This window comes from Pelophylax lessonae, assembly GCF_965119305.1.
Source record: "Pelophylax lessonae genome assembly, chromosome: 3".
Taxonomy (NCBI): domain Eukaryota; kingdom Metazoa; phylum Chordata; class Amphibia; order Anura; family Ranidae; genus Pelophylax; species Pelophylax lessonae.
In genome coordinates, this window is record NC_138770.1 from 167,852,345 (window position 1) to 167,865,575 (window position 13,231).

The 13,231-nt window shown below is 38.1% G+C and overlaps 1 protein-coding gene across 1 annotated transcript; it reads left to right on the forward strand.

Moving 5' to 3' along the window:
- The first annotated feature begins 315 nt into the window (after positions 1-315).
- Positions 316-4,682, forward strand: LOC309551206 (C-C motif chemokine 20-like). Its single transcript, XM_082251704.1, has 4 exons — positions 316-410; positions 680-794; positions 1,573-1,665; positions 4,380-4,682. The coding sequence occupies exons 1-4, from the start codon at positions 341-343 to the stop codon at positions 4,462-4,464; spliced, it is 363 nt and encodes a 120-aa protein (XP_082107830.1). The 5' UTR covers positions 316-340; the 3' UTR covers positions 4,465-4,682.
- Positions 4,683-13,231: the final 8,549 nt, after the last annotated feature.

Below are 13,231 nucleotides of genomic sequence, written 5' to 3' on the forward strand. Positions count from 1 at the left end.
CTGTGTCTTTATGTGGTTTGAATATTAACTTTACAAGGTAGCAATTGTTCGAATTTCTACTGCAGCCTGACACTCGAGATTAGAAAAATCCCGTCACCTCATACCTGTCAAAGTATGCAGGTCAGATGATCATTATTGCTTCATGGATGCCAAAACACCTTGCTGAACGAGCCTGGGAAAACCCAGCTCAGCAATCTGGCAAGGACAGTGTATTGTGGAATATTAAATAATTGCAGGTGGGAGGAAAATTCCCTCCTGTCATAGAAACAGTGGGCGTGACCATAAGATATGTATAAATATGAGGAAACATTTGCTAAAATCATTCATTATTACTGTAACAATGGCTACAAGCTGGAACCTGTATTTGTTATCATGTGCCTTTCTTGTCATGGTGCTTGATGTTTCAGAAGGTAAGAAACTGTTAATACAGTTTTGGACAATGACATCCTATAAAATGTTTTTTACTTTCTAACATATCTGTTTTGCATTCAGATCTTTTTTTAGCAACGTGTGTTTCTTTAACTTCCACTAAATATATGAGGACTTGGGGGGCTTTCTAGAGTACATGAATATAAACTTGTTAAGGGGACAATTTAACTTGTCTGCACTATACTATAAAATCAATTTTCCATTCTTTTCTCACATATATTAAAATACATGTATGTTATTTCATTTTCAGCTTTTGGAAGCCATGATTGCTGTATAAAATACACCAAAAAGAAGCCTAGTTTAAAAATTATTGACGACTACTTTCAACAGAAATCCACACAAGTCTGTGATATTGATGCTACAGTGTAAGTACCAAACACAACTGCTCTAACTGCCAACAGTCCTAAAATCTCCAAATACACTTTGCCACTTAGCTAACAGTTTAAGACTGTATTTGCAATTATAACATATGTTATAGAGTGTTTAGAATGTCAATGATATTTTTAAAATCCAGGAATATGGTAGACAAGGTACGGAGCAATAAACCTTGCATTTAGACCCAACTTTTTACATTCACTTTAGGCACATCATTTGTAAAAAAAAAAATGCCCTGATGTACCTTATTCAATAGGGTTGATAGCAGTAGTAGTAACGAACAATCATTAGAAAAATGAATGCTCATTTAGTTTAGTGAATAAAGTGAAAATGCGTCGTTAACGTCAATTATGCAATCATGTCCAAGCAAAAATCCTGTTTTACATAGCTTCCCTTACACATAAGGTATTCAAAGCAAACACAACTTCCCTTTATTTGCTAAGCTAAGAGAACATTCACTTTTTAAAGTGATCATTATCTTCTCTTTAGTAAGTAGGAACTATAAATCCATAATATTCTCTGAATTTGGAGAGAAGGGGAAGCAATAAAAGCAGCTGGGGGTAGATATTTGAAATCTGGCTCTGTTAGTTTATAAGCTTTCAACCCAAAAAGGAAAGCTAATACGAATAACTAAGAGTTTTTTTTTATCAGCGGTTGGCACTGAACAAACAACTACCATAAAGACAAACATGTCAGTCGATAATTACAATGAAAGTCAATAACTTTGTATGCGCATTTTTTGACATGTTTGTTCATGTTCTCTTTCAGTTTTCTGGTCCGTACCAGTCCATGCGTTAGTGCTACAGTCAGAGTGTGTGCAGATCCCAGACAGAAGTGGGTCCAGGAGCGTATTGAAGCTCTGTAAGTTCAGAAATTGTACAATGATTGTAAATGAATTATGCTATAAGGTTTATTGCTAACATTAAAATCAAAGACAGCTGAAGAGTATCAGAGATGCAGTGCCTAATTAAGTGCTCTGTAATATAAAGGATATAACTAAGGTGAGAGTTTTCTCCAGCTGATTGGGAGGAATAAATTTACCTAATACAACAAAAAAAAAAGAAAAAATAGCACAAGGGACATTACTTACCTTCAATGAGATGCACCTCTTGTGCTGCTGAGTTCTCCCTTACGCCAAAATGTTCCTCTTCTGATGCTCCACTCCCACACCGCTAATCTTCCAGTGCAGCGAGGTTAATAGAACTGAGGGGCTGTGTGACAGGTACTTATCAAGAGAGCTGGAATATGCATGCCCTCTCTACTCAGTTGCTCCATTCATAGAAGCCATTGCTACAGCTTGTATGAATGAAACACAATCTATGAATGGAGGAAGCAGACTTATTTATTATCTGCCCATCTTCCATTCATAGATCCTGTTTTAGGATGATTACAGTGTGGGGGGGAGGCAATAAGGAAGATTTTGGTGAAAAGAGGACAAAGCAGCATAAGGGACACATTTCACTGAAGGTAAGTCATGTCCCTTGTGCTGATTTTTGATTTAGATTTTTTTGATTTAGGTGAAATTAGGCTTTACAAACTATGTAAACACTAAGGGCCCTTTTACATGGGCTTTGTCTGATCAGTTCAGCTTGGGATCCATGAGTAGATCTCCTACTGAATTGGTGCTGAAAAGGATAGGTGTCAGCTTTTTGAAATCCATACCCGATCAGTTAGTGTCTGCATTTACATAGCAGAGAAGGGAAGACCCATGATGGCTCTTTGGGTAGCTAGGCGCAAACAGAGGTATGCCCGTTTACAGTCCTGGATGGACTCCGTTTACATCAGCCGGCCCATATAGCAGTGTTGGGGTAGTTACTAAAAAAATGTAACTAGTTACTAGTTACTTCTGTAAATTGTAACAAGATTACTTTACTAGTTACTGCATTTGAAAAGTAACTTTACTACTTATTACTTTACTTTCCTCTTTCTTAATTGACCGTGTAGAAGAAGATACATGAAACTCTTTCTGCATAGAGTTTATTGTATAAACACAGGCTTTGGGAAACATGAGAACAAAACCTGAAAAAACAGAATAAAACATAAAGTGCAACAAAAAGTCATAAACTTCATCCCTCTCTATTCTTCGAAATAACGATTGTATCGCACGGCTTGGGTAACGCAGGAAAGCGCGTTCCAATAGCCTAGTAAAGTAGTGTAGTTACCGCCTATTGCCTAGTAAAGTAGTGTAGTTACCAATATTAGTATTGTAACTAGTTACGTTACTTCGCTACCAAAAAAAGTAATGTAGTTACTGTAATCTGTTACTTTGTAACTCGTTACCCCCAACACTGCCATATAGACATATCAGGTCTAATTAGGTCTGCCTTAAAAACTGACAGCAGACCTGCACAGAAAGCTTGTATGAAAGGGCCCTAACAATGAACTTCTCCTCATTTGCTACTTTTTCATCTGCTAAACACACCATTAGAAGAGGTTTGTTATATCTGTTTGACAGCTGAATAAATATATTTGCTGATCCTTCCAGAAATACATCAGGGCGATAGCTTCCTCTACTGTACTTTTAACCTATGCTGACTGTTATCAATTAGCATAGATCCCAGTTTTCTCTGCAAATGACTCAATACCCCCCCCCCCCCCGTTCCTCCCTTTGTTATGGGCAAGAGGATAAGGTTTTCTGTAGTTCTAAGATGACAACCTTGCTCCTTTACAGATATAGAATAGTAAATGAGAGGTAACCCTATGGAACAAAGTGTGTTACTGGCAGGATCACTGGATGGAAAAAAGTAAAAAAACACAGATAATGGCAATACATCAGTAATACAACAGGGTTCAATAGATACAGGTTAACTGCCTTTGTCTCTGCTCCATAGCTGCACGCAATAAAAGACTATTGTCAGGATCGTTTGACAACTGTCTCAATGGATATGGATAGCTTAACTGCCATAATTTCCATCATCGAATTGTTGTTACAATCCCAGTATCAAATTACCACCCGAAGCAAGACTAAAGTCTACACGCAATGTAAACAAAGTTAAATAATAATCAGCTACTTCCTTATTTGTACTACAGAGATTTCATGTACTGGATTCTTTCTTTAAAGGAGAAGTCAATTAAAATTACAGCTGATTAGGTTCACCAGCATTCCTTCAGAAATAAAACTGACAAGGTAGGGATTAGGTACATCCTATATAACAGAAACGCAAAAGATGTCCAAAATATGATCAGATATGCAAAGGATCCCTGAACAAACTCCACAATATTTTATTAATTCAGCAATGCAGATTAAAGAAATGAGAGATAGGTCTAAATTATCTTTAATAGGAGACAACTGGCAGCCCTATTGATGATGTTTGTTTGAGGTCATTGTGAAAAGGATAGGTGTCAGCTTTTTGAAATCCATACCCGATCAGTTTGTGTCTGCATTTACACAGCAGACAGGGGAAGACCCATGATGGCTCTTTGGGTGGCTAGGCGTAAACAGAGGAAGAAGGGGACATACCCAGAAAGCTTGTCCTGAAAAATTGTATGTTAGTGCAAATAAAAAAAGTATCACGGACAGTGCTCAATTGTCGATGATGTTTGTTAAAACAGTCTTTTCCTTTTAACTCTTGTAGGGATCAAAGAACCCAGAAAAATAAACAAAGGAGACTGAGGAAGTTTAAGAAGAAATGCAATCGTCTGAAAAAGCAACTATTTTAACTCCTCCCAAAAGTGAAATTCAACAAGATACAACCTCCTTATAGGAGTATTTGTTAGAATTAAATGGACAGATACGTTAGGTATCACTGCATAAAATGAACTCTAAGCATATCATGGAAAAGTAACCCAAGCCTTTAAAACCATTCTCTGAATACCTGTCTGTTATACTTGAGCAGGCATGGCTCTAGTTATATGTGGTTAGTGGGTTTGAGTTGATCAATGGCTTCACTGAGACATGCAACTTGCCTCAAATTGCTTTTAGTGGAAATTGGAGGTTTTGCTCATCATGATAATCAATCAAATTCTGTTCTAGCAAAAGTAGGACGAAAAAAAAAGGCATATGATTGGTTGTTATAATGAACACAAACTTTGTGTCTTGCTGGTTTTTTATATGTGAGACAAACACCTACATTTTATGGTGGAATCATTATTCTATATTTATGTTACATTTAGAGCTTAGTGTTTGTATGGGTATTTTTGTGTGCATTTCTCTTAGTTTAAATTAAATGGTGCACCTTAATGTCCCGTACCCCCCCCCCCCAATTATATCAGTTTTGTCACAGCAACAATACAGATTTGGGCTTGATTGTCAGTTGATACACAAGCGAACTGTAGCCCCAGGGCAGTCAGCCTACCGGGAAATCTCCCCGGTATCCCGGTAGGCCAGTCCGGCCCTGCCTGTAGCTCTGAGCATCCTCTGTTGTTACTAAAGGCAGCCTCCACACCAGGCCAGAGTCTCAAACCAGCATCTTGTGTGACCACTTACTGGATGGAAGGAGACACTGGTGATTGAAAATTCCTATTTCCCTGGGCACTTTCAAACTCAGAGATCTACTGGAGAACTGCAAACATATATATTCATGCTTGCTTTCTAGCGGTACCCCATGCTCACAATATGAGCACCAATTGACTAGCTGTTACTAACACTTTTTGCCTTGCTATAAAATGTTTGACAGTCACCATATAATGTGTGTTGTCTACATAAAAACATCAGTACTGTTCGTATGAGCATCCTTCAAAAAAAAAAAAAAAAATTCAGAACAGAGTATTAAATCCAAGATATGTTACCAGGACATATAAAAGCAACACTATAAATCCATTTGTATGCATGGCGCCATATACATGGAAGTGTCTCATAAGCTGAAGCAAATTTTGACCGCTGTTTTACAGTAGTCATTGACAATATTTTAGTTTATTTTGAAACTTGATTGAAGTTTGTAGCTCCCATTTGATTCATATTGCATCATACAGTTCTCTTGTTTGGCTTTTTTAAGCTTAGTTTAAGGAAAGAATTAATATAACTTATACTGTTTAGGTTTTTTCTAAACCTGTTAAGTGAGATATATATACTGTATATATAGATTTTTTTAAGTAATACTAATAATATATGTTTATTGATGAATATATTTTCCCAGAATAAATGTAATATGAAAACGGTTTTCACCTTATCTGTGTCTGATTGAATTATAAGTTGACCAGTCTGATCTTCTAATTAGTAGTAGAGAAACCTTTGAACATTTGGGCACATCTTGATAGGTGTATTTTTTTTGTTGTGGAAAGGCAGGAATAGAAGTTTGTGAAAGTCTTCCGGTACACACAGGAGTCAAAATGAATGTGCTTTTGACATAGTTCATACCCTAAATCAGGGATCCTCAAACTACGGCCCTCCAGTTGTTGCAGAACTACACATCCCATAAGGTATTGGAAAACTCTGACATTCACAGACATGACAAGGCATGATGGAATTTGTAGCTCCTGAACAACTGGAGGGCCATAGTTTGAAGACCCCTGCCCTAAATTATGGTAGCCACATATACAAAAAGTACTCTGTGACACAGTTAGCATACTTTGACCATCCAGTCTCTTTAATGCTGTTTGTCTGTCTTATGGATCTCCTTGATCTGGCTGACAGCGCATTAGTCAACGCTGAGGCTAAAGCTTTTGCATTTAGTTCATAGTGGGAAAGCCTTTAAACCGAGCAGAGAGAACTAATCTGTCTGAAAGGTGGAGTTACTGAAATATATGATAGAACTGAGTTATGGCAAATGGTGCAAAAGAAAAACAAAGCTTTTTTTAGTTCTGGATTTTATATCTTTGACCCCCACAAAGCCACTTATGACCACTCATCTTAGTGCCTACAGAGTTTAGTCTTGCAATGTTTTTATTAAAGCTGAACTCCAAATCATATGCTAAAAACACAATTTCCATGCATGTACAGAAAGGGTTTTATCTGTAAAAACATTTGTATTTCTTTTCAGTCACCTTTATGATCCAGGCAACCTTGCCCAGACAGGGCAGCCAAATTTCAATGTGTTTGTCTTAATTCAGGGTTGATTTAGTCTTATGAATAATGTAGCTGTAAGAATTCAAAAGCTATGGTTCAGGAATGGGCAAAAACCTATTGTCTAAATCCAGCTGTAGTTACACACAGTATTTGCAGAACCAACTTTATTTCCTTCATGGGAAAAAAATGAAAGCACACACGTACTGTACATAATCACTTCTTGGGCCAAAAATCTAACAATTAACGTTTTATGAACAAGATAACCCAAGATCAGAACAGTCGTTTCCTACAAAATGGAACTGCTGCAATTGCTTTGGGCATGATAATTTGTCAACACATAATTGATATATATATATATATATATATATATATATATATATATATATATATATATATATATACATATACATATACATATACATATATTTTTTGTGCCATGCAGTACAAAATTCCAGCTGGGAAAGTAAGAGACACCGCAGTAAGCCAATTAGGCTTTATTGCATTGAAGGGAGGGGAAGCTGGCTGATATTTTTTATTCCATCAAGTCACTATCCAGATATACTATCCAGTCACAGGGGTAGTCCCTGACCAACCTGTGTTGTTTTAACTGCTGTTTGCAATCTGACTGTGCTGTCTGACAAGGATGTTTAAGGTCCGTGCACACAATCAGAAAATCATACAAAAAATACTGCTTTCGAAGCGATCGTACAATAATCTGAAAGTTACTACACAGCTTTCGGGAGCCAATCATGACAATTCATGTGAAGTTATCCGATGGGACAAACACAAAATTTTTTCTCGCGAGGTACTAGATCGTACGATTTTTGTTTGATCAGTATAGTTGTGGTTCGAAAAGTACAATACATTACATTAATTCCAAATTTTTATTCTGTTGTAAGAGAATTTTTGGAAGTTTAGTAACCACTTTTATTTTCGATATGAGACTAGCATGCAAAAAAACAAACAAAAAAAAAACGGGCAATCATTCATTCCAGGCATTAGTTTAGAAAACTACTTTAAAATATTTTTTAGCAGGTTTGCCGACACTTTCACCTAAAGTGTCACTAAACCCACATCATAAAAAACTATCAATAGATGCTGTTCATACTAACATCAGTCACTATGAGATTCCTTTTCTGTATTCTGCATAAATCTGGTCGATCCTGCTGTTCTCTGTCTCCACCTTCTGTTCATGTCCCCAATTCAGCTAGGGATTTCGCAGCTGTAGGGGCAACTCCACACAGCTCAATATTCAGTGAGTTTCTAGGCTGAGCATTTCCTTCCTATCACATCTGAGCAGCCCATGTGACTATACAGTCACACATGCAGGGGTGTACACAGTGGTAAATGATAGCTCACTTCCTCCCTCCTCCTCCATGCCCACTAACCAGCTAAACACAATCGGGGTGGGGTAGATTGACGGATGCTTCACCTCCCTGTTATCCTAAGACACAAGCTGGAGGGACATGCCTGTGACTGGCAGAAATCAGTCCACACCATAGTATTGCCAAAAAATAATAAAGATTTGTTTTCAACCACTTCAGCTTCAGAAGGTTTTACCTCATTCCTGATCAGGCCATTTTTTGTGATACGGCACTGCATTGCTTTGAATGACAAGTGCGTGGTCGTGCGATGCTGTACTCAAATAGATTTAATGTTTTTTTTTGCCATAAATAACACTTTCTTTTGGTGGTATTTGATCAAGTTTTTTCACCAGTTTAGGCCAATATGTATTCTGCTACATATTTTTGGTGAAAAAATCCTAATAAGTGTATATTGATTGGTTTGCGCAAAAGTTATCGCGTCTACAAACTATGGGATACATTTATGGACTTTTTATTATTTTTTTTATTGTTTTTACTAGTAAGGCAATCAGTGATTTTTAGCTGGACTGCGACATTGCGACGGACAAATCTGACACTAAGTGACACTTTTGGGGACCAATGACACCAATACAGTGATCAGTGCAAAAAAAATGCACTGTCACTGTATAAATGACACTGGCAGGGAAGGAGTTAACACCAGGGGTGATGAAGAGGTTAAGTGTGCTCCTAGGTAGTGCTTTCTAACTGTGGGGGCAGTGGACGCACTGAAGGACAAGAGAGATCTGTGTTTCAGCTTAGCTGAAACACAAGATCTTTCTTTCACTCCCTGACAGAACAACGGTCTGCCTTGTTTACATAGGCAGACCACCATTGTGTCATTCTGCTGAATGATCGGCAGGTTCTGGCGGCCGCCGTGGCCGCCGGAACTGCTGATTGGCTCCAGCTGTGTCCAATCAGAGCAGGAGCAGCACTCCGGCTGCGCACGAGTGCCCCCTACATCACCTGCACAGAATCATGTACTTGTACAAGATTTTGCGCAGCCGTGCCGCCCTGCCAGAGTATAGATGCGGTGGGTGGTCCTGAACTGGTTAAATATATATTTGTATGACAATTTAAAACAGTTTATAGATATTAATTATTTATTTTTACTCTGTATTTTAACCTCCCTGGCGGTATGATTCTGTCAGGAATTCTGTACCAAAAGCGGTACAATTTTTTTCATGGAAATTTGGCGTTATGTATTATAGGCCTACAATTCTTAGTAATTACTGACTTAAACCTGACCAAAACAAGACTCTAGTAGACATCCCAGATGTGATAAATTTGAAACACAAACGCATGAATTATAATTTAATCAATAATATAATTTTATTATATAATATATAATATATATATATATATTATATTATATAATAAAATTATATTATTGATTAGATTATAATTCATGCGTTATATATTATATATATATATATATATATATATATATATATATATATATAGGTGTATATGTGTGTAAATATATATTATAAATATATATACACACACATATATATATATATATATATATATATATATATATATATATATATATGTTATGTGTGTATATATATGTTATGTGTGTGTTTGTGTTTTGTGCAACGTTCAATGTTTGAATTTCCCTCCCTAGTTCCGCTCCCATGCAGCATTGCTGCTGCAGGGAACGGAACTAGGAAGTCATCACACCGACGGAGGACGGACAAGCGGCGGGGATCTCAGACGGCTGGCGATCTCAGCAATGGGAGATCATAGCTGGATCGCCAGGAGAAGGTAAGAGACCGCTGCGCGCTCTGCACATTCACCCCGAGCGTGACTCGGGGATACCGATCCTAGCACAGAAAATCCACCCCGAGTCACGCTCTGGGTTACCGCTAGGAGGGTTAAAGGCTGTTTTTTTATTTTTAACATGTTACCAGCAACAGGGGACTAGAAGCTCCTCCTGCTTATGTTTCCCTGCAGACAGGCTGGGTCATGTGGCAGCTGTATATTGATTGTGAAACAGGTACTTAGATTTTTTTTTTAGATTAAAATAATTACAGTGCTATCCACATACAGAAATAGAAATAATAATGGGGTGCAGCGCCAAGAAACACAATGAAGCTGGAACAGTCAAAAATTGGTAGTAAAGTGACATCAGGTAAGACCACTCTGCTTGTTCAGTGAGAAAAGAGTGAGAGATCCCACGCCCAGGAGAGATGACAAGTCCAGGGGTCAATCCACCATAGTGCTCAAGATAAGTGAACCGCTTACCAGAAGGATTTGACCCATAATTATAGAGTAGTCAAAATCAGCATGTAGTGAGATGTTTCCCTGGGATCATCAGTAAAGCCAGCAATCCACCAGATCCTCCCAAACGGCAGCAGAGAGTGCTAGGATCAGTGATGATATATCAAGACGGCCAGCCCTACTTTTCCCTTTGATATGCAGACAGGGTGATCACCAAGCAATATGGACCTTTTGCTGCTGTAGGCCTGTTGGCACCTGTGGTTCCACAAGCTTGGGCTCTGCTCTTGCTGCACTGACTGCGCACAGTGCATCTGCACAGCTGCAAAGTCAGTGCAGATGCACTTGAGATGCACTTGTACATGCCTTTATATCTCACCTGATCTTTTGACTCAGCCCTCCTCTCTTGAAAATCTTTTACGGGTGCTACTTTGTGTAAATCTCTCTGTGAAACATTTATAGAGCTGTTCACTAATAGACCCCTCTGTTCTGTCCCCACTACACATTTTGCGTGTAGCTCACCATGGAGCTAAACCCTCCTATTGTGCAAAAATCCAGACTGAGTGTAATCTTAAAGCTTTATTACCAAAACAGGGTGGGCTGAAACTATTGAGAAAATACAGATACATATAATCAGTATATGAAGTATACAAAAACACAACAAATAAGCTAGGCTGTAGATGGCAATAAGTAATTCTCACCAATGATCCTGCATTTAGGGGATGCAAGTTTTAGTCCAACATGTGCTCTAATAGCTGGTTCCATCTTTCAGTCTCCAAGCTGGAGTCTGAGTTCCCAGGATGCACCTGTTTCTCTTCCTTAGACTGAAGAATGATGGGAATTTTTTTTTTAAGGTCAACAGTGTCTAGTTTCTGCAAAAACAGTAAATTTACCACGGTCTCCATCTTCTGATCAAATCTGCCATTGTAGACAAACCAACTTAATATCCTGCTGGAGGCAGTACAACCTCGCAACTGCAAGTTGTAGAGAAAAGTGGGTATTGGATGACCCAGACTTACAGGGGGGGGGGCTGAATGGGAAGATATCTGGGACTGTTGTTGATGTGGACAGGGACAGTTTAATAGAGTACACATTTCTCCACCGTATCTATTATACACCAGCTAAACTAGCGAGTATTTACTTGTCCCCCATGGTTGAGTGTTGGAAATGTACCTTGTCTCCAGCTGATTTTTCTCACACTTTTTGGCTTTGCCTTCTGGTTCAACGGTATTGGAGAGATATTATGCAATTTATAACTAATGTAACAGCTTTGCCAGTCCCCTTGACCATTCAGGTTTGCTTTCTCGCTTGATAGAAGGCCTTGCAAATACGGTGGCCCATAGAACGCTGTTGAACATACTGCTTTTTTTATGCACGAAAAGTAATTATCCTGCAATGAAAGAACCCGGAGGCTCCCACACTGAGAGCATGGAAGGGACTGGTTAATAGGGCAATCCCATTCTATAAGGCCACATACTGGACTGATACGAACAAGTAATTCTATGTACATACCCTTCTATTTTGGGCGCAGAGCAAAGAAGTCGGAAAGTTTGGTTGGTCAAGGTGAGTCTGTACACCGCTTGTTGTCTGAGTCTGGTATGACCTAATGCCTCTTCTCTCTGGCGGGGAGGAGGAGGGGCTACTCTCTGTTTTGGGCATATAATTTTCGGTTTGGATGGACTAACTATGTTAGTACAGTGTCAAATTCCCCACAGCACTTTATGGCATGGTCGGGGGGGGGGGGGTCTACTATTCCACAAGAGGGCTATTGGGGATAGCAGTTGAGTTCTGCACAACCCTTTATTACTGCCTGTTTGGGGGTTGTTTTTGTGGGTTTGTATTGTTGTAACTGTTTTGCTTACTTCTAAAAACTTAGTACAAGAGAATAAAACATTTTCTAAAACAAATTATGTATAGCAAGGAGCAATAAATGCAAAATTGCTTCAAAGAAAATGCCTGGGGTGCCTTTGACCGAGCTGTGAAGTGGTGCATCTGTATGATATACAGTATACAACCTACTGCAGCAAAACTGACATTTACAATGAAATAAATTGCTGTTTATTTTTTTTTTATATATATATTTTGTTATTGAAAAGAAAAAATGATTTTCCAGCAAGAAAAACAAGGAAATAGAAGAAAGATGAAAAAAAAAAAAATTCAAAAGATTCCAAACAAAACATTAAATACAAAATATGGCCATATTAGCATAACATGGTATAGTGTGTGAGTACAGATCATTATTCAAATAATAGGTCATTTTGCCGTATTGGCATAACGTATTACAACATATTAACATATGTCATTGTTCAAATTTCAAATCAAATAGCCATATCTAAGATACTGTATGTGACATATTTGAATCAAACTATCACACTAAACTTCTATATGATCATAACGAGAGAAAAAAAAAAAAAAAAATAGGGAAAGAGAGGGTAGGGAAAGGATAAGAAAGGGAAGAAAAGGGAAGGTATCATCCGGAGACCTCCGTGGACTTCTTAAGTCAAAGTATTTGTATTAGATGACATTGTTTCGATATATTCCGATGAACATGTAAAGGAAAGCCAACCAGCCCATCTTTTAACCACTTAAGCCCCGGAAGATTTTACCCCCTTCCTGACCAGGGCCTATTTTGCGATTCAGCACTGCGTGACTTTAACGGACAATTGCGCGGTCGTGCAACACTGTACCTAAACGAATTTGGTGTCCTTTTTTTCCCACAAACAGAGCTTTCTTTTGGTGGTATTTGATCACCTGTGCGATTTTTTGATCATGCGCTATAAACAAAAAAAGAGCGTCAATTTTGCAAAAATAACAATATTTTCACATTTTTTATATGAAATTCCCCCCAAAAAAAATGTAAAAATCAAAATTTTTTAACATTTTAGGCCAATTTTTTTTT

What these genes read in the sequence shown, in the direction of transcription:
- LOC309551206 (XM_082251704.1), top strand. Translation starts at nt 341, where the DNA reads ATGGCTACAAGCTGGAACCTGTATTTGTTATCATGTGCCTTTCTTGTC. An exon ending in GGTGCTTGATGTTTCAGAAG is followed by an intron (nt 411 to 679) that starts GTAAGAAACTGT and finishes TTTCATTTTCAG; the next exon opens with CTTTTGGAAGCCATGATTGC. An exon ending in CAGGAGCGTATTGAAGCTCT is followed by an intron (nt 1,666 to 4,379) that starts GTAAGTTCAGAA and finishes TAACTCTTGTAG; the next exon opens with GGATCAAAGAACCCAGAAAA.